At 34.9% G+C, this 22,812-nt stretch overlaps 1 protein-coding gene across 2 annotated transcripts in view; it reads left to right on the plus strand.

Annotated features, from left to right (window-relative positions):
* The window catches only part of WASF1 (WASP family member 1), a 52,102-nt gene that overhangs the window by 6,886 nt on the left and 22,404 nt on the right, over positions 1 to 22,812 (plus strand). For both annotated transcript variants that reach the window (XM_058174067.1, XM_058174059.1), the window contains exon 2: positions 20,618 to 20,776. In XM_058174067.1, coding sequence (XP_058030050.1) covers positions 20,644 to 20,776 — 133 coding nt within the window. In that variant the 5' untranslated portion in view covers positions 20,618 to 20,643. The remainder of the gene's footprint in view (positions 1 to 20,617; positions 20,777 to 22,812) is intronic.

A 22,812-nucleotide genomic window follows, 5' to 3' on the forward strand; every position in this document is an offset into this window, starting at 1 on the left:
TCTCCCCAAACTTGAAAAGATCAAAAGGGACTAAAATGTGAATAGAATAGAATAGAATAGAATAGAATAGAATAGAATAGAATAGAATAGAATAGAATAGTTGGAAGGGACCTTGGAGGTCTTCTAGTCCAACCTCCTGCTTAGGCAGGAAACCCTACACCACTTCAGAAAAAATGTTGATCCCTCCCACTCTTAGAGCCATAAACTGGATGCTGAAGGCTACAAATAACCTCTGTAGTTTTTGCATGCTTCAAGATACATTCTGTTTAAGTATGGTGAGGGTATAGCAAACTAAATGATAATCCATTTTTTACAGCCCAAACAATTGATTCACATCAACTATGCTGTAATGTGATATCTTTAGCATGTTGAATGAATCCAATAATTTTCTACCATTAATGAGTATTTGGAGCTTATTTTTCTTATCTCAGGGTTATCTGTTACTACAAAATTCTGGATATGGAAGTAGATATAAATTAGAAGTGTTTTCATTTTGAAAGATGTCCAGAAAGGTCAAAATATTCCATTTCAAATCCAGACAGTCCATTATAGATGTGAAATGTTTTAAACATTTTTGCTGTAGACCTTAACTGCCACATTGTTGTTTCTGTTGAATAATGAGAAAAGATTACTTTCCTAGTTTTCTCCAACCACAAAACACAAATCAAGTAAATGTAATTATTTACAGGTTAGAATATATTATAATCTCGTTGTGCTGCAGCTACTTGGACAGTGATGTTAAGACTTCACATCAATGTTTCTGTAACTGAAATATTTTTAGAAATGAAAACTAAGAAAAAAGATAAATATTTTCCCCTATCTGCTCATGACCAACTCTAAGGAGTGGTGCGCATCTCCGTTTCTTAGCCAAGGGAGCCAGCTTTATGCAAAGATCCTTCCTTGCTCATGTGGTCGGCATGACTATATGTTGAGGTGCATGGAATACTGTTACCTTCCCATCTAAGATCTATTTATCTACTTGATGTTCATGCTTTTAAATTGTTAGTTTGGCAGGAGCTGGGGCAAGAATATCAGGGCACCTCATATCACAGTATTTGGGTCTCGAATTGCCAACCTTCCATGCAGCAAGCCCAGCACCTTAACCAGTCGACCATTCCTTCCTCCTGAAATGAAAACTAGATTAGCAGGTTCAGACTATTAAATAGTAGAAACCACTAGAGCAGGGGCGGGCAATTACTTTCCCAGGGGGCAATCAGAAACTGGGGTTGTTGTGGAAGGACCAACCGCTAGACTGAACTTAATTCTGCCACCAATGCCCTTGTGTTGAGAAAGAGAAAACGTGGAACCTCCCCCCAGCCCGACTTCTGCTCTTCTGTTCTTTCACCAGCTAACTAAAAGAGCACATTTGGCTTCCCTGCATATTTGTATATATATATTATTTTCTAACTTCCATTTGACCGTGTGGGCTGGACAAGGACAGCCAAAGGGCCGGATGTGACCCAGAGGCCAAAAAACGTCCAGGTTTGCACTAGAAAACTCTCCAGCATATGTATAAAGATCTACAGACAATCCTCTGGAATCACTACTTTTTTGTGTACAAGAATGTTTCTTCCAATTTGTAGATATACCCTTCAAGATAAGTTGGATTTGCTACTTACCAACTGAGTTGTATAATCAGGAAGTAGCTAGTTGTCCCATTTAGCTTTAGTCTTAGAGTCAATGTTCAAAGAAAGAGGCAAGGTAAGTCTGTTTCTAAGGATTGCACATAGGTAAATGGGAACAATATGGGAAGCAAATGAAAGTAGAAATAGACCTCACTTATCCATTCGTTCAGCAACTATACAAAGTGATAATGGTTCTGAAAAAAATAACTCAATGGTTCATTTAAGACCCTTTTATAAACACTTAAAATATTTCAGGTGGCTAATAATCATCTGGGTCATCTTTAACATCCTTAATATCATATTCAGCAATCTTTAAAAGCTATTTATGGAGTTAATACATGGAACTAAATATATAAATTCTCAAATTAAAAAGTTTAGTTGCTTTATCATAAAACACTTTGTTAAATTTAGAGAATTAAGTATTTATGGTTGCTACTTTCAAAATACATGAGAAAAAATTACTACTCTATCTAAAGCTACATTAAGTAATTAAAAATTTAATTAGGGCCACTTTACAGTAGTTTTAGAATATATTAATGCAAATAATTTTTTCATAAGTCAAACACATTAGACGCTGATCTAGATTTTGTTTAATTTAATTTATCCCTGGAAATAAGTTCTTTTCTATTTACTTATCTTTGATAAAGAAATACTGATTACTATGTTAGTTAAAGCTTTATGTTCAAAAAGAAGTTAGTGCATTCTAAATAAATTATATTTCTTACAGTTTCAATATTTAATTAGCTGTCTTCAACCTGAAATGTATTAATATTTATGCTTCACTATTGTCTCTTGGGGCATTGAGTGTCTCTAGCTTCATCAATGTCATCAGATTTCTCTTAGCTATCCAGACAAGAAGTTATAAGAGTAGATTTCCAAGGACTGTAAAGTTCTGTTAAGTATATTTACTGTAACAAATTTAATGAAATCATTATGAAACAATTCCAGAGATTGCTGGATAGACCAATCCTGATTCAAACCTACTCTATTTGAACATGATGGTGATTTCCACCTGCCTTTTATTTTGAAAGAAGAATGATCTGGAATCTTCTTTTTTGGACCTGTAGCAGTTCTTTCTTTAAGTGGAAGAGCAGCTGATTTTGAAACCTACTTTCAGTCGTAAATTGGTTTCCAGATTTTCTTTTGACATCTGCTTCTAACATTATTGTTTTTATATTGTTTATTATACAATACATGCTTTCTAGATTCATGCTTCTCATGAGAATAAAACATCAGCCTTCAAAAATAAATGGACAGCTTAAAAATTAAAATAAAAACATAAAAAAGCAAATCATAGAAAAATCAGCAGTTCTTGTTACTAGCTTCTTAATTTATTGGTATTTTTTTTCTTCCTTGCTTCATTCTGCTTATCTTTATAAAGAACTCACAAAAACTTTATAAAAAGAACTTTATAAACAGAAAAAGATCTTTATAACAATGTAAAAGTAAAATATAAAAGGGAAAAATTATTTAAAATGTATAAAGAACTTATAAAAAAGACTTGACATCTAACAGGAGGGAGCAAATATTCACAAGGGATTAAAAATACACACACACACACACACACACACACACACACTACCCATCCTGGATACTCTCATCAGCAGAAGAAACACAATCTATCAAAAAACAATCCACACTAATTAAGCACTCCATTACCAAAGTAACAACCCAATCTCCCAAAAGAGAATTTGGGTAAGATCATTATTCAGATGAGTACAAACACCCTACAGCACCCTACAGGAAACAGATCATCCTAATAAAGGAACTACCACGGATAAAACCACACTTCGATAACCCTAGCAGAATAAGCTACAGGAAGGAAACACCACACTCAGTAGCACTAACAATGTTATGTAGTTGGATAATGAAATGTCTACAAGCACAAAATTGGAAACAACCGGATATCGCCCCCAGACCAAATTATAATATATGAATGCACAGAAATGGATATATTATCTATGGAAATTAAGGAAAGGGAAGACACCGAGTACTATTTAATTTGGAATAGATGGTATTCCTGGCTTGAGAGTAAATTTAAAACGTAGATGATATTTTGTTATGAAACTGAAGTGTGAACAGAAGTTATTATAACTTAGATAAGAATGTAAGTTAAGATAGTGAAAGATAGAAGTGGAGTTTGTGTATGGAAGTTAATTAGGATAGAATAGAATAGAATAGAATAGAATAGAATTTTCATTGGCCAAGTGTGATTGGACACACAAGGAACTTGTCTTGGTGCATATGCTCTCAGTGTACATAAAAGAAAAGATACGTTCATCAAGGTACAACATTTAAAACACAATTGATGGTCAATATATCAATATAAATCATAAGGATTGCCAGCAACAAGTTATAGTCATACAGTCATAAATGGAAAGAGATTGGTGATGGGAACTATGAGAAGATTAATAGTAGTGCAGATTCAGTAAATAGTTAGTGTTGGTGGAATTATTTGTTTAGCAGAGTGATGGCCTTCGGGAAAAAACTGTTCTTGTGTCTAGTTGTTCTGGTGTGCAGTGCTCTATAGCGTCGTTTTGAGGGTAGGAGTTGAAACAGTTTATGTCCAGGATGCGAGGGGTCTGTAAATATTTTCACGGCCCTCTTCTTGATTCGTGCAGTATACAGGTCCTCAATGGAAGGCAGGTTGGTAGCAATTATTTTTTCTGCAGTTCTAATTATCTTCTGAAGTCTGTGTTTTTCTTGTTGGGTTGCAGAACCGAACCAGACAGTTACAGAGGTACTGATGTAAAATAGCTGTTACTAGTGTTTAAGTTTCGATGTGTTTGTTTTTGTTTGTTTTTGTTGTGTGCTATAGTTTTCTATTTTTTGCTCTTTTCTTTTTTGCTATATTTTAATGTTAGAAAATTTAATAAATATTATTTTAAAAAAAGAAAGAAATGTCTGTGAGCAATAAAACTCAGAGAACACCAATCACTGTCCATCCTTATAGTTGTCACCTAAATTTTTCTTTTGCAAATTATTGGAGCATGCTATTGATTCTCACTGATTTTTTTTCAAAGCTAGTAAAAATGGTTAGATTTTAATCTTAAGTTCTTTTGCTTCAAGCTAGGCATGGTAATTTTTAGCCAGTTGTTGATGAAAATAACAGAAAATAACATTTTTAGCCCATCTAGGGTGGGAGTACCTTCCTACAGTAGTCCGGTCTCCTGTGACTATGCATATATACCTAATCCTTGACATAAAACCACAGTGGAGCCCAGAATTTTGGTCATAAGTCATTGGAGTCATAAGTTAAGGCACCATGTGACTGAACTCAACTTTACAAATGCTTTTTTGATAGTCATAAATCAACTCACTGCAGTCTGAAGTGAATCACATGATTGTTAAGTGAATCATGGGATTTTCAATCTAAGTACATGGTCATTAAACATATCCAATGGATTTTTTTGCCATTTTCTGCTTGAAAACAGCAAACAACACTGCAGATTGTGGTCACATGACTATGGGACCCTGCAACTGATTGTAAATTGAGCTGGTTGCCAAATGCCCCAAATGCAATCACATGCCCACAGGTTTGTATGCATGCATCTGCGTGCTGCGATTGTAACTTTGAGAATGGGTTGAAATAGCTTTACAGGATCCAATCTGGATAGTCACCGGGACCAGAGATTTAGTTTCCTGAGCTTTCAGAAGCCCGAAACCTGTAGCCCATCCTCAGAGAACTTTTATCTACCGGAATGTGTCTACCAGATATATTCTGGTAGAGAGAAGTTCTCAGAATGGGCTCCAGCACAAGTCTGAAAGCTCTTAGACTAAACCTCTAGTCCCAGTGACCAACCCAAGTTCGATCCTGTAACATTATCCTGGGACATATATATTTGCTTTCATTCACGAAGTAGCTTTTTTAAAGTCTGTCATAACTTCAAATGGTTGTTAAGTGACCAGTCATAAGTCAAGAACTACCTCTACTGTAATATGCTCTACTTGGGACTGCCTCTAAAAACCATGAGCCAGAAGCTGCAAATTTTTTTTTTAATTTTTTTTTACATTTATACCCCGCCCTTCTCCGAAGACTCAGGGCGGCTTACAGTGTATAAGGCAATAGTCTCATTCTATTTGTATATTTTTACAAAGTCAACTTATTGCCCCCCCAACAATCTGGGTCCTCATTTTACCTACCTTATAAAGGATGGAAGGCTGAGTCAACCTCGGGCTGGGCTTGAACCTGCAGTAATTGCAGGCTTTGTGTTCTTAATAACAGGCTTTACCAGCCTGAGCTATCCAAATGGTTCAGAACACAGTGGCCAGTGTGCTCATTTACCCCCAGCATTGGAAACACATTGTATTTATGCTGGAGACCTACAGTGGCTAAGAATGTTGTGGTCCGCCAGCAACCTGTGGAGTTGGTAACGGAGTCGGACAGCGATGAGGCTGAGGTGAGGCCAGGGCCATCGGGGAGTGCGGTGCGAACTCCAGAGCCTCCAGAGACTGATAGTAGTGAGGCAGACAAACAGGAGGAGCCTGTTCCTAATGCACGCATGAGAAGAGCTGCCAGGAGGCAAGAGCAGCTCTAGCAAAAAGGACAACTCGGGAGTAGGGCCAAGAAATGATTGGCTCCTCCCATAAGACTTAAACAGACCAGCAACGGCATTTAGGCTTTGCTGGAAAACAATGTTGGTAGCTTCGTCTTCTGCTTCGTCTATGTCTTGCATTTATTTTTGTGACTTCTGAACGTTTGCCAAGAAAGGCCTTTGGCAGTTTGCTTAATTGAACCAAGGTTTGCGATAGGACTGAGGAATTTGTGTTGGGAGGAATTCGTTTTAATTTAGTTGAACTACGCTGGGAATGAAGTAATTCTAGCTGTTCAAATAAAGTTTTTTTTTCACAGACTGAGTTTCCTACTATCTACTTGGGCCTGGGTCACAAAAAAGAAGCTTCCAAGTATACTTTAAAGTGGCTGTTTTTCACTATAAAATCTTCCATAGCTTGGCACTAGGTTACCTTCAGGAGAGCAATTGGCGGATTCTTCCATTTGCTGGGAATGCTCTGGGAGGGAAACACTTAGGGTCAACCCTTAGAATATCCTTCATTAAAGCAGTAAGGACAGTACCAGTCAGAAGCTCCATTACTAGGGCAGAATACAGTTTGGTGATCAAGACATCATTCTTTATGGTGACAAAAATTCTGTCAACTCAAGTACTAGAGATGTAATATTTGTATGTGTGTGCACATGCATGTGCATGTGTTTTAATGTGATCATGAGGAGCAGTCCTCAGAATGTTGAGTGAATTGAGCCATTGTGGCTCATACCATAGTATAGAGATCAGATTGTGTGCAAACCTGATCAACTACATTTTATTTAGCTTAAATATTAAATTAGCTTTGAAGTCAGCCTATGTAGAATATATCTATTGATATAATAGAACCTAAGACTGAATTAAGCCTCATTGATTCCAGTAGATTCACTCTTTAAATACAACTAAGTCCTGAACTAGCTTCAAACGATCATAATCAAATAGACTCAATCTACTTGTAGAGTGAAGCTGCCATATCTTATATTATCAAAAGAGCAAGATACATTTTTCCACTACTTTTAATATTGACTTACCATTGATTTGTTTCCTGGGCATTAAATGGAGATCAATTCCCTTTTTTCCCAGTATCTTTATTTCACTGAAGTTACCACTGTTGAGAATTATGATTTTAGAGACTTTGAAAAATTGCTTAATAAAATGTATTTTATTTTCCTTGCACTGAACCCTTAATTTACTACCATCACGCAATTTCGTTTCAGGGTAAGCAGTGTTATAGTAAGCATAGAAAGGGAGTAAGAAATAATCAGCCACAGAGATTAAATGTGAGATAAAAAGAAAAATAGTATTTATACTAATTCTGTTTACCACAATCACATTACAGTTTTGCAAACCACCCTTTGCATTGCTTTGTATATTCCTTTCATTTATAGAAAGTTTATTTTCATTTCCTATTCCAAAGCTAAAAGCATAAAATTGTTGAACATAAACATAATTTACAGTATTATTAGTAGAACTGAAGTTACAAATAGAAAATTATTTTATTCTGGATTATGGATTTAATATAAAACAGAAGGACCTTATTGCATTTAATTAGAGACTTGCATTTTGTGATAGTTTTGTTTTTCCTCATTCCTAGTGATTCCATCCAGGTTTAATCACAGTGTGATTAAACTGCCCTGTGAACTACATTGCTAGTACTCCATTAAAAATGTATGTCTTTCTTTATACTCCCATCTCTTTCCTCTCTCTTTCATGTTTCTCTACTTGTAAACATCTTATTGAAGTCCCTATTGGATGCATTTAGGTTGAAAGACAAAATCCTCTTTTGAGATGATGCCCATTTTTCCCTGCAGTCCATAGTGACATTCTATTCCTGTTATCATCTCTGCAGGTTTTTGTCAGTGTCTTTGTTTCTTTCTCCTACATTTTTTATTTCTGAATCCTTTCTGCCCCCATTTCTGATAGAATGTACTTAGTCTAGAAATAATAAGCAAAATTTTAGCTGTCCCAGCAGTTCACCCAGGACTTCAAATGCATGTCATCTATCAAGGCTAATGATACCAGCTGGAAAAAAATGGTATCAAATCTACTGTGAATTCAGGGAGATAAGGATCAATGCACAAGCAAGCATTCTGTTATCCTAGTCTGTTTCTGATGCTTCAGCAGATCATAATTATTTCCACAAAGAAACTTAACTGTAAAGGTCATATGATTGTCCTGGCATCATTGACTGGCTAAGGGAATCTGGTTAAAAAAATAATATGGTATATTATTCATACTGTTTAAAGCTGACTACTTAAGATATTTTAGTTCAGAATACAAAGACTCACTATTTCTCTGTGCCTGCATTCTGATAACTGTTAAAGTTATCTTGATTAAGTTTCACACTTTTTGAATTTTTGAAAATGGATGTTTGCTATCTTGAGATCCATTTTGATATAAACTAAATGTAATATAGATTTAAACTTCTTAGATTAAAATAAAAAAACTGGACAATTATGTAATGTCATGTGCTTGATTAAGAAAAAAATATATGAATACCTTTTGGCTTTTATATTGTGAAAAGAAGAATGATGTGTTTATTTTAAGATTCAGTTTTAAAATAAGTCTAACTGAACTCACAGAAATTTATTTCTGATTGCCTAGCACCATGATGGCGAACCTATGGCATGTGTGCCACAGGTGGCACACAGAGCCATTTCTGCGGGCATATGAGCCATTGCCATAGATCAACTCACCTGTGCATGCCCGTGCACCTCCTGCTGGACAACTAATTTTCGGGTCTCTGCCGTGCATGTGGGAGACAGGTGTGCACGCCCATGCCCTCTTGCCCCTCCCAGGAGTCTCCACACATCCTGTTTTGGATGTCAGGTAAGTACAAGGCTCACGTGGAGGCTCTGAGAGGGCAAAAACCGGGCCTAACGGAAGTCTGGAAACAGGCCATTTCCGGGCTCCAGAGGCTTTAGGGAGGCCTGCTAGGCCCAAAACAAGGCACGGGGGAGGTCATGTGCGCATGTGCAGGGGTGTGTGAGCACTTGCGCAGGGACCAGGGCAGCACAGGGGGGGTCACGCACACATGCACAGGGGCGGGGCACACAGGGGACATTGCATTATGGGTGTGGGCACACATGTGCACTGCCCCGCCACACTCCCCCCCCACTTTTGGCACGCGACAGCAAAAAGGTTTGCCATCACTGGCCTAGAATCAGGGGTGAAATGCTCCCGGTTCAGATTGGATCGCCCGATCCGGTAACGATGGCGGTGGGTGGTTCGGAGAACCGGTAGCAAAAATCCCTGCCCCCCTTCCCCCCGCATGCCCAGCTGAGCTGAGCGATCATCAGAAGTTTTTTTTACTTTTAAAAGCATTTTTTCTTTGGCTGAAAAAATGCTTTTAAAAGTAAAAAAAAAAGCCTCTGATGAGTGCACGGCTCAGCTCGGATTGTCAGAACCCTTTCAAAGCATTTTTTCTACAAGCTCTTCGGCCTAAGAGGTTGTAGAAAAAATGCTTTTAAAAGTAAAAAAAAAAAGTTGGCCATGCCCACCCAGTCACATTACCACCACCCCCAAGCAATGCCCACAGAACCGGTAGTAACAAATTTTACATTTCACCCCTGCCTAGCATGCTTCTACTAAAGGCATCAACATGTTTCTTAACAAGATCAAATTGCAGGTTTAGGCTTAGGAGTCCATTCAAAACCTACTTCCATATTTTTCTAAAAGAGAGATTCTAGAACACATCTAGTGTGATTTAAATGGTCTTCCCAAGTTAGTCATGTTCATCTTGAACTTATACTTCAATTATTGATCTGGATAACAATCAAGTATGCATCTGTGGTGCATGATGAAGAGTTGTTGACAGATTGATTGGGAAGTTGTTTTTGAAAGCAAAAATCTCCTCTGGATTTTCGTATACTGTAGCCAATATAAAGCCTTTACTACTCCAAAAGCAGCTGTTCTGCAACTGTATTTTCTGCAAAAGGGGACTGTAGGAAAAACAGTAATGCATTTAAATATGAAATATATCAAGATATATTTGATTTGTTGCTTAGCAGCCAAAGCAAATTATGCAAATTGAAAATAAAATAGATTGAACATTATGATAGCAAAGTGATTTCACTTCATCTTGTATTTTCATGTTAAATAACGGCTTAACAGAATTAATTTATATTCTTTGAAACTTTTTTTTAATACTATTGCAAAATAAAAGGTGTGGAGATGCTTATACATGCTTCAAAAATATTCACATTTGAAAATAATTTTATTATAATACTATACATCTTATGAAACCTGAACGCATAATTGTATTAAATTCAGAGCATAATAATTTAGGAATATCTTCTTGCTCCCTTGCACTCATAATCTCTGTCACTGGAAAATCTTTACCTAATTTAATATTCAGAAGAATTATGAGCAGTATAAATGTATTATCATACTACAAAAGGATGGATGCTTTATTGTGCTCCTGTAGGGAGATGCTTTACTTGGGAAAGAAATTTCTGTAAAAGGAGAATATTTTTAGAGTACAAGTGAAGATGACCTTGATGAAGATAGGCCAGATCTGTTGGAAAGCATAGCTTAAGTCCAAACGAGGCAGAAAGTACCGTAGCAACGGCTTAGACATAGACCTCCTGAATTCACATGGGTATAAGAAGGGGAAGAGATACCCGTCCTTCACAATCAGACTTGTGGGTTTCATTATTATGGCAACTCTCAGTGCAAGTACTACTAGTCTTCCTTTTGAGTTGATTCTCAATCTGGAAATCTACCTGTTGGGAGGACGGCTGACAATGGCTTCAAAGAAATTTTTTTAGGAGTGGCAGTAGAGTAAGTTCTCTACATGTTTGTTGTAATGCTACTATTTGTTGGATCTTTTAGTTGTTATTGAAGCTATTAATTAAAAAGCACTGTATTTTAAATGATGGTATACTTTTTTAACATGCTGTTTTTATATTTGAGAATCATATGTTTGATGGTAGGTACATCATTTGTGTGTGTGCATCTACCTATCTATCTGTATGGACTATATAATATAAGGACATAATTGAAATAATGTCTGGGTTACAAAGTGACAACTACATCGAGCTGCCACATTAGCTCTTTACGTCTTTAGCGCACAGGTATGCTACACAAAAAAAACTATTGCTGGCCCATAATTATGACATCTTCATGTTTACAGATTGAATTGTCATCTGTGTAATGTACCGAAGAGCAAATATTCCATATGCAGTAGAAGAAGGACTTAATAACATCAGGGAAACAGTCATTGATAACCGGATGGTTAAGCTTAATATAGTAGTTAAATGGTGTCATTAAAAAAAAAGTTTAAAAAAATAGGTGGCATCTGGTTAGTAACATCTCTGTTTATTGTCCTAAGTGTCAGATACAAGTATGTAAAGTAAAAGTTGTATGAATATTTTTTTAACGTACGTATCCTTTTAACCATGTAACTTCCCATTGTTCCAGCTGTATAGCGTAATGAAAAATTTTAACCCACTTTATCATGCAATTTTACTTATTCTTGTTTCAGATTTCAATAAAGTTTATACATTTTAGCAATCATATGTACATCATTTGTATACAATTCTGTTTCAAAGTCAATTTTACAATATTCAGCATCATAAATACTTTTATCTACTTTGAATCTTTCTTAAACCTGTAAATAGGAAAAATACTAACTATGTCCCTCTGCCATCAGTTGTTCTCTTGATGTTGGTTTGTATTCCCTTTGACAGAATTCTAGTATTTCATGATAAGTTAGCTATTGGTATTTCTTATTATTTCTGTACGTATTCCATATTCTCAAATGGTATGTGTAACATAATTACATTTAATACTTGCATTAACCTTGACTTTATTGTGCAACAATTATCCATGTCATTGGAATCTTGGGTCATATCCTTCTAACTCCAAAAGTCTTCTATTTCCCAGCAACACCCACTCTTTCATCCAAACTAACTAAACAGCAATACAGTTTCAAGTTGGGAAAAGCCATTCCTTCTCTTGTATTTTATTCCCTTGAATTTTAACGTGTGGTGTTTTCCTTCCCTACAAACATAGATACATCCTTCTGACATTTTTTAAAGGGCGCATCAGTTGTAAAAGCGTTGTAGTCTGAAAAAATTATTCTAGGCAAAGCATTCATTTTTATCACAGAAATTCTCCCAATAATAGCGATTGTAATTATTTTCTTTTTTTAACTTCCTTCTGTGTCTCAAACTAATTATTTTGAAACAATATCCAATTCACATTTGTCATCATTATACCCATATATTTGACTTTTTTCTTCAGTCTTAAATCCCATTTTTATCAATTCTGTTTGATCCACTATTTTGATATTTACTCTTGACATCATATTCTGTTTGTTAATCTTAAAATCTGCTAATGTGTCAAATTCTTTTAATTTTTTCTCATTAATGCTTCAAGTCCCTGTAAAGGTTCCTCCAAAACCAACAAGTCATCAGCTAATGATAGTGCTTTAATAATCTCTGTATGTCAAATAACATCCTACATGTCATCCTTACCTATATTTTGGTTTTGCTTTTGACTTCTTTATAACTTACTTGCTTGTTTCTCCATGTTACAGTATATAATACTTTAATTTTCAAATAAGTTTTCTTTCAATAAACAGTATACGGAGGCACAGATACGCATACAAGGTTTTAGCAGTGTTTTATACATTTTTCATTTTCATTTATACTCTTGATGCAAGAGTGTGTAATTGTGGCTCTTAGGATTTAAGCTTGAAGCTATATTGCTCGTGAATTATTCTATTTTATCTGGAACTTCTCTCTTCTATGGATCAAATCAAATACATGATTTTCATATCATTTACATGGGAAAAAGGCATTATATACAGACCTTTGACACAGCACTTACTTCTGGAGCTTTATCAATTAATCTACAATTAATTATTTACTGTACGGTCTATGGTGATATGAATTTTTGTTGCATATCTGTGAAAAATAAATTTATGAATATAGCTAATATATTGCAAGAAATGCACTTGACAACTGCACTTGACAACTGTGTAATTAATTTCAGCTGCTTTTCACATACTCATAATTATGACATCCATTAATATTAGAAAAAGGCTACAGATTCTTTGTACAAAATATTACAGAGAACTCGAGAAGCACAAAGCCGAAGACACCAGCCTGAAGATGATGAGTGAGACCTCGTCGAAACGTCGCCAAGATACTCTCAACCTTACATGGGAAAAGACCCGAAAATGCCAAGGCAGGCAGACAGACAGATATATATATATATATATATATATATATATATATATATATATATATATATATATATATATATATATATATATATATATATATATATATATATTCTGAGGTTTTCGCAGGTGTTTGTATGTAGGTCTTTGGTTATTCGGGTTTTCTCCCGCGTAAAATTGGAAACGTCGCCAAGACACTTCCAATTTTACGCGGGAGAAAACTCAAATAACCAAAGACCTACATACATACATACATACATACATACATACATACATACATACATACATACATACATACATATATATTCTCGTAGGTTTTCATGGGTATATGTATGCAGGTTTTGGTATGTTCGGGTCTTTTCCCCTGTAAGATTGGAAGTATTTAGGCAACGTTTCGATGAGATCTCACTCATCATCTTCAGGCTTTGGCTTTGTTCTTATGTGAGCCAAAACCTGAAGATGATGAGTCAGATCTCATCGAAACGTTGCCTAAATACTTCCAATCTTACACGGGAAAAGACCCGAACATACCAAAACCGAATCTAAAAACCTGGATTGGAGTGACTGCTGAATTTTGTCTTCTCTTTAGTAGAGAGATCTCAGTCTGTCATTAATTTGTGGAAGGCAATATTTTAAATAGTGAAATAGCCCTTCCTACATCTAGTTATGGGCCTTGTTTAGGGGAATGCAGAATGGCTTGACTGCAAAACATTTTGTATATAATTCAAGGGTTGGTGTTCATGACAGAATAAAATATTATTGAGTTATATTGAGTTACGTTACATTGAGCCAAGTTCTACGCTTGATTCCAGGTGAATTCCAGCCCTGAGTGAATTCCAGGGAAAAAAAACAAACTCTGGTGATTGGACCTTGGCAGCCTACCTCCACATTGCAAGTCCTATATTAACTGAAGTTTTCAGGTACCAAGCAAAGTTTTATGCTTGTTGGCTCGCATGATCCAAAGACAGATGAAAGCACTGTCCATAATAAGGGTATGTTCATGTGCCCAGAGCAAGGAGGTGAGTCCAGACTGAACCCGGAACAGAAGTGACTGAGTCGTTCCAATATTCATACCAGTAATAGCAGCCAGAGCTTTGGCTCCAACACAAGGTTCTCTTTGATGGCCCCAGACCATCCATTTATGTTAGCATAAGATGTTTGAAAAAGCAGGAGGAAGGTGCTGATGGCTTGCTATTGAGGAACATTTTAATCTGCATAAGAATGTGACATGAGATCCTTTTAGGGTAATTTCTTTTAATAATCCCCAGAAGAAACAGTTCAGGTTTCAATTCTATATTACAGTGTGTGATTTCTTTTAGCCATTTTTGTATTTTAATCCAAAATTTTTTGACTTCTGGGCAAAGCCATCATACATAGAATATTTGATTATTCATATAACCACAGCAGCAAGAAACATATTCACACAAGCCTGGAAAATGTCCACTATACCAACAGACACTGCAATAATCCAGAAAATTTTCAAATGTGCAGAAATGGACAAACTTACTTTAAAATTAAATAATAAGGAAGATTCGGAATATTATTTAACTTGGGAAAATTGGATAGAAATTGGATAGAAATTAAAAATAAGGAATGTATAGAATAAAATAAGATACAAAATGTGTTTAAATATGTCAATTAAGTAGGAATATGTGGGAATAGATGTACAAAGTTAAGAATTATGTATTGTCAGAATGTCGTTGCATTGTATAATTATTACGGATGTATTTTTGTTATAGATGTATTTTAACTTATATTTTAGAATTTTAAATGTTAAGAAAGGTTTAAAAAAGAAAAAAGAATGTGACATGAGAAGTTAGGTGCATCTGTATTACGTTTTTTTTGAAAAGTACAGTATGTAAAGGAAAGTTTCAGGTGAGAAAAAAAACTAAAAGTGGCAAACGTCTTTCTTCATTTTGTAGCCTGTTCTACTCTGTTCTGTTCCTGTTCTACTCTAAAAATTTAAAGATAAAAGTTAGCCAAGAGATTTCAAGATAGTATAGAAGAGAAAAGTATTACTTTCTTCTTTCATTCCAATTTTTTTGCAAGCCTCAAATAATACTACAAGATCCTTGTTTCTGACTGTCTAAAGCCCTGAACAAGAAAAATTCTGTTAGGATGTATCACTGCACCATTTTATTGTGGATCTTCTCTAGTATTTTCATAAATTGCATTGTGGAATATAATTGATACATATATTGAAAAGTTTACAGTATTTAGAAATTATAATTGAATGATGATGAAAGGGTTAGGGTTGATGAAATCACGAGAGCTAACGCCATCTAATTTAAATGCTTTAATTGTAAAAAAAAATCAAAACATGCATTCTTGATTTCTTAGGCTGCAGTATTACTACAGGGAAATTTAATTACAGGAGGGAAATAGTTTAAATATACTTTTATATTTTCTAAAATATACTTGTCACATTCTAAAAAATAATCACATTATACAAACAATCAGGTATACTATGAACACAAAGCAGCATCTCATAGCATATATCTATGCTGGAACTCAACTCCACTGCATCATGAATTTTCTGCAATGGATTTTGAGTTTTTTGCTTTTTTTTATCTGTTCTTTGGAAACGCAGGACCATCTTTCAGCAGGAGCTTACATTTCATGGCCCAGATTTATTTTACACACACATAAAAAAAAGTTTAAATCTTTTGATCTATGTCACAAAACTCTGCTGTTGTTTTAGTTTAATTTGGTATGTAGCGATCTTAGATTAATTTAGTAATCCAGTTTTTACACAAGTGAACAGATTTATTATGTAATCTGTATTTAACACAGGACATTCTTGCCATGTATTGTGCAATTTTAGAACATTTCTAGAATTTCTCGCAATATATTGATTTTTTTAAAAAACCTCTCATTTGTTCTTTGTTTATTTCTTTATTTAATCAAAATATGTTTCTTTCTCATAAGTTAACAGTAAATTAAATATGTCAAATTACCTATCTCCAATGTTTCCTAATCCAAGAAAATGAAATAGTTTGAAAATAAAATGAAATTAATTTAAATAAAAATTAAATTTGAAAAATAAAATCTATTTAAAGTGGGAAGCCTTTCATAAATACTTTGTTGAAAAGTAATAACAGTTGATACATATCTGTGAAAAAATTACTCCCCTTTTGCAAAGCATAGATGTGCTTTTGATGTCTCTAATTCTCTAAGAAGTAGATGTAGTTTTGGAGTGATGTGTGTAGTTTTATAATTCTAGAGTTTGCTTGGAAAGCACATAATCCTTTATTGTTAAAGGTTTCTTCCTGTTAACATAAAATTTAGATTTTAAAAAAAACTTTATTTCAACTATGCATCCAAATAACACATTTGGGGATTGGCTTTTGATGAATAGCTAAAGATCGAATTGAGGTATTAGTGCATTTTGTTGTTTGATAATACATATTGTTGCATTTTAATTACTATGTAATTGCTGTTTTGAACTTTAAGTATTCATTATTAATTAAATACTTTATTAATCAAAAATTGAGATCTATCCTGAATATCGATTCTGAAAAGACACTAAGATTTTCTGGTAAAGCTGTGGTGGCTTTAGAATATTCTGCTTAGATCATTGAGGCAGTTGTGTTGAACATTTTTCATTAGAGACCCAACTTTGATATTTTTCACCAGCCGCTACTGATAAATAAACAAGCACTAGCTTAGTTGGATAGTACAGATGTGACTTAGCCATTGCTGTGGTTTTGTTTGTTCTTTTTCTTCTTGATGTAAGTGACTCCCAGTAGTTTATATCATAAGAAAGTTAATCTATATATATATAAATGTGAAAAACACTCACTCAGAATCATGAAATCTCCAGAACCGTAAAGCCTACATACTTGAAATTTGACCCGTATGTTCCTCTTGGCTTCTAGGTGCTCGTTAAGAAAGGATTTTTTGAAATGACTATCAGATAATTAGTATTTCTTATATTATTATTAACACGCTCTGATGCTAATTAATTAGATGTACTCCTCTTCCCAACTTGAAAATAACTCTGGAGAGAATGGGAGCATAGGAGAGGCTTCTGTGGGGCAAGCCTGAGGGAGAAAAGGGGCTAGAAACCCTAAGAGAGAGAAGGGGATAGGATAGGAGACCTTTCTGTGGGGCAAGGCTGAGGGAGAGAAGGGGATAGGATAGGGAAGGCTTCTGTGGGGCAAGGTTAAAGGAGAGAAGGAGAGAGGAGAGGCCGATCGTAACTTCTCATTCATTTTCAAGCTGTAAGTGTCGATTTATCAAGCCCAATCACATAGTTTCGTAGCGGAGCATGGGTATTCAGCTAGTATATACTATAAAAGCATAAGTGAAACATCTGCAGAATAACTCGGTATTGATCCCCCGAAGTCCATAGAACCCAACTACTAGTATGTATAACAAAACTGGCTGCCTGTATTCCAAGAAATCCAAATACTTGTTATTTCAACAAATAGGCACTAGGCACATGGTGATCATTGACTCTCCAAATGCAATTTGCTATGTAGGAGTGCTGAAACAGTTATCACTGAAGAGATGCTATTGAATGTAGAGCTGTTGAATTGCAGTCATGTTATACGGTCAATACTGTAAGCTTGAAGTAATTTTAAAATCATAGGAAGGGTTTCCTAGGATTTTAAAACCATCCCACCCACCCCCCAAAAACCCACAGTGCATAAATAGAAATAAAATAAATAAATAAATATTAAATAAATAAATAAATAAAAATCTTTATATTCTCAAATTGTGAAGGGTTTTTTTTCCCTTCTCTCCCATCCCTTACTGAGTTCTATAGAGAGCATGAAGTCTCTAATTTCATTTTGGTTTATAAATGTATTCAGAGTCCCAAGTAGAAGTTTAAGTCAACTTTCCATTCAATCCATCTGGAAGGAACCACTATGGAAAAAAAGTCTGGCACAGATTTTGAAAATAATAATAGAAAACTATAAGGTTATTGTAGCTTTGTTTCAAAAATACACAAAAGAATATGCTGATTTAAATCAAGGCATTTAATTCGGTGAAACCTGTTTATATTTCTAATTTATACAATAGTTTGCCTATTGATTAATAGATATGGCCATTATAACATGTTGAAATAAAATTAGTTTTCATTTTACATATTAGATACAGTTAAAATATTTTTCTTTGCAAATGTGTGCTTCTCTATGCTGAGTTCAATAATTCTCATTTCCCTTTAAATGTGTATGAGATTACAACTGAGACCTTAAGTGTTTTAACATATTTTGGATTACTTTGGAAAAAAATGCCTTGATGCTGTTTCTTATCTATTATTATGATAATAGTGTTAATATTATAAACAAAAGTTACACATCAAAATGAATGAGCAGTTTTTTTAAAAAAAATCTGCCTGTCCTTGACATTCTTTGCTTACTTAAGAATACCCAGTTTTCACCAAGATGGATATATGGGTGGATTCATCTCAAATACTCCCAATTTGCTGAGGAATAATACAATATCCATCCCTTTATTCATTTACTAGTATAACAAATTTTTACAGTTTCTCCATGAAATAAAGTAATAGATGACAGAATTGTAAAAACAGCAATTATGTCACTCTTGATTTTGTTTAAATTAAAAATGTCAACTACATCACTATTCTTTGTTTATTTGGGTGCATAAAATCATCTTCAGATGTTTTTTCTTGGAAAATATGCAGGCACATATTTGCTTGTGATGACAAGCAAAATGGCTATCAATTATTCTGCATATTAGCTACCTTTACCACAATACTACAACTAAAACAAGGACATCTAAACATTTCCTAATTTTTTTGTACTAACATGCCATATGAAGCCATTTAATGCTTTTTAAAGCCATATAACCTTTCATTGAAAAATGGTCACAAGATGATGGTACACATAACTATATCAATATTTTATAATTCACATTACATAAAAATGTGCTAGTTGTCAGATTTAAAAATATTTGGCTTATTAAATTAACTAGTGGGGAAGCAGGAATAAAGAAGTATAATTCTAATTTCAGAGCAGCTGCTTTCTTGTCATATAATAAGAGATTAACCACTTCTGACTTTGTATAAATAAGAAATGGAAAAATTGGCTGAAAAGCTTTAATATAGTAAATTACACCATTTTATATTGATTTATTAAATAAGTCTGAAATAGCATTAATTATGAATCATTCTTGGAATAATCAGAAAATGTATAATACCTTCATGATATCATTCATTCTATTTTAAGTATGCAGCTTCTTATTTCATTAGCTTCTAGTTTTCCATTTAAATGCCAAAATAGGCTAGTGCCATGAGCTGTGAGGTCTTATTTTCCCTCCTTTAGTTGTTTATTTTGAACATAGCCATTCATTCTGCATATATGGTAGCATAAATTTTGGAATTGGGAACCAGTGTGTTCCCAAACTTAAGTTTCCCTCCTGCCCTTTCACAACTGACTGATGTACCTTGTGCTTGGAAAAACTGGAACAAAATACGAATTATATACAATTTCTTTGTAATCTATTAGCATTGTCCTAACTTCATGGAACAGCTGATATACTGGTTTCACGCATGGTTTCTCCATTTTGGCTTTTTTTTTTTTTTTTGTAAAATAAATGTTGACATGGTTATAATAGGCAATGTGGTGTTGTTCATGTGAGATTGTATCTACTTTTAGTAACTGCTAAGGACCAGATGGTTTTTATTATATCCTGACAAGTAAAAACCATAGAAATCAAAGAGGTGTACTTTATTTTTCAGATAACTATATATTTGCTACATCCTGTTTTATATTCCCTTAAAATCAAGTACTCACTTTCTCCATCATTTTTAACACGTTTGTAGAATACATTTACATTTCTCAGCTTAGATCATCCAAGAAATTTTGGACTACATCTTCTGTCATCCCATATGATTAGTTAAGATGCCATAATGCAGGCAGTTAGAGAAATCCAAATTTGGAAAAATTGGTTTATACCATCTGGCACAATTGGTAGAACTGTAAAATATAAGCACTCACAGCTTTACAAACAGTGAATGAATAGTAAAGAGGCTCAGTGCAAAACAGTACAAGATTTCTATAGTTTCTATAGTTTCAATAGTTCTATGAGGAAATTATCATATAAGCACTAACCAAAATTTCCAAATAAGTATGAAAAATGCAAGAGCTCTGTCTATTTTCCATCTGATAACCCTGTTTTTCACAGGTGCCTTAATTGTATTTTCAAATGTTTGTCATCCTTTGTACATCTTATTTGGAAATAAGCAACACTGAATTATATTTTAATTTGTTTGCTCTTCTGTTTCTTCACAGGACTGGTAGCTGCCTGATATTTCAGAATGCCTCTGGTAAAAAGAAACATAGACCCTAGATACCTTTGCCATACAGCTCTGCCACGAGGCATCAAGAATGAACTGGAATGTGTTACTAATATTTCTTTGGCAAATATAATAAGACAATTAAGCAGTCTGAGTAAGTATTTTATTTATTAAGAATTACTTTATTTTAAAGGTAAATTTCATATGGCCGAGTCTGCATGGCTTTACCCTGAATCCTCTTTTATCATGTTCATTTTTAATTTTTTTAAAAATATTATTCCCTCATCCCTGTGTATTTAACAAAATGTTCAATGTATAGTTTGCTTTATGTATATTATGTATGAGAATACACATAATCCAAGTATACATATACATATGTGTATACATATACATATGGCAAACCTAGGGGTTTGCCTTACTGGTGGGGAGGGAAGGTCCTGGTGGTGGTGGGAAGTTTCAGCAGCTGCAGCCACGCACTGGAGAAACCCTGCTGGAGAACCAATCAGCTATGACAAGGAGGCAGCCAGTGCAAACCTCCATTTGAGCGCCAATCAACTGTGTGCCTGGGAGGCGGCCAACGCAAGGCAACTTTGATGCCCGACAATCAGCTGTGCAACTGGGATGTCTGACGATCAGCTGTGCAGCCATGCGGAACTGGGCGAGTTACTTCCGGGCAAGGCCTGCACCGGCTCCCAGCACTGACTAAGGCCGGAAATGAAGGGACCTTGGAGGTCTTCTAGTCCAACCCTCTGCTTAGGCAGGAAATCCTACACCACTTCAGAGAAATGATTATCCAACATCTTCTTAAAAACTTCCAGTGTTGGAGCATTCACAACTTCTGGAGGCAAGTTGTTCCACTGATTAATTGTTCTAATGGTCAGGAAATTTCTCCTTAGTTCTAAGTTGCAGATTAATTTACTACACTTATTATAGTCTCCTTCATTTAGATTTAAAATTAAAACTACTTAGATTTTCTGATGGGTGGAATATGATGGAGGAAATATTCTAGGAGAATTCAGTGGTTCTGTTCTATTCTATTCTATTCTATTCTATTCTATTCTATTCTATTCTATTCTATTCTATTCTATTCTAAATGTTAATTCAAAATGGAAATAATGCATGCTTAGACAACTTCTCTTCTAGGAAGAGATTCTTAGCAACTGACTAATAATTACAATTATAATCTTTAGTCAATGTAAGTTTATTCAGATATGATTTCATCCGTTTCTTTTAAAACAGTTAGGAAACACACAGAGTCCCAGCAAAGAACATGTTTGTATTGCTTTAATATCCCCCTTGTGGCACACAAATATGCACATATATCAGGGGTGAAATCCAGCAGGTTCTGGCAGGTTCTGGGGAACTGGTAACGGAAATTTTGAGCAGTTCAGAGAACCGGTAGCGGAAATTTTGTGTAGTTCAGAGAACCGGCATATACCACCTCTGGCTGGCCCCAGAGTGGGGTGGGAATGGAGATTTGCAATATCCTTCCCCTGGAGTAGGTAGGGAATTGAGATTTTGCAGTATCCTTCCCCTGCCACGCCCACAGAACTGGTGGTAAAAAAAATGGATTTCACCACTGACATATATCTATAGCTTATCTTTGCTCAACAGAGAAAGAGTGAGGCACATTGCCTTGCACAATGTAATATTACTGCTAATGTCGATGCCATGGCCAAAATCTGCCCTCTCTGTCATGCATACCTGTTCTTGGAGAAACTGCCAATTTCTGCTATATGAAGGGAAAGATCAGGATAAGCAGTTTGCAATCCCTACCTAATAAACTTCTAAATTTATATGCCAGTGATGAATGAAGGGAAAGATCAGGATAGGCAGTTTGCAACCTCTATCTAATAAACAGCCAAATTTAGATAGCATTGATGAATCTATTGCAAGCAAGTTCAGGAAGAACATAAGTCTGTTCAAGTGCATCTTCCAAATAATATCGTTTGGTGCCAAAAAAGTTTCTCTGTATTGGTAAGGGAATATCATTGAAAGGATGACCCATTGGATCATGGGTTGTCTAGTTGTACTATATAAAAAAACCTGTATCAGATGGCCTCCTGAGCTAAATTCAAGATGTTGGTTATAATCTGTAAAGCTCTTCCAAAGTAAAGTATCCTCCCTCTATTGCATCGTTATTACGGTAATACCTTTCTAAGGCTCTCTTACTATGTAAGATATAATATA

The sequence above is a fragment of the Ahaetulla prasina genome, chromosome 1 (genome assembly GCF_028640845.1).
Source record: "Ahaetulla prasina isolate Xishuangbanna chromosome 1, ASM2864084v1, whole genome shotgun sequence".
NCBI classification, from domain to species: Eukaryota; Metazoa; Chordata; class Lepidosauria; order Squamata; family Colubridae; genus Ahaetulla; species Ahaetulla prasina.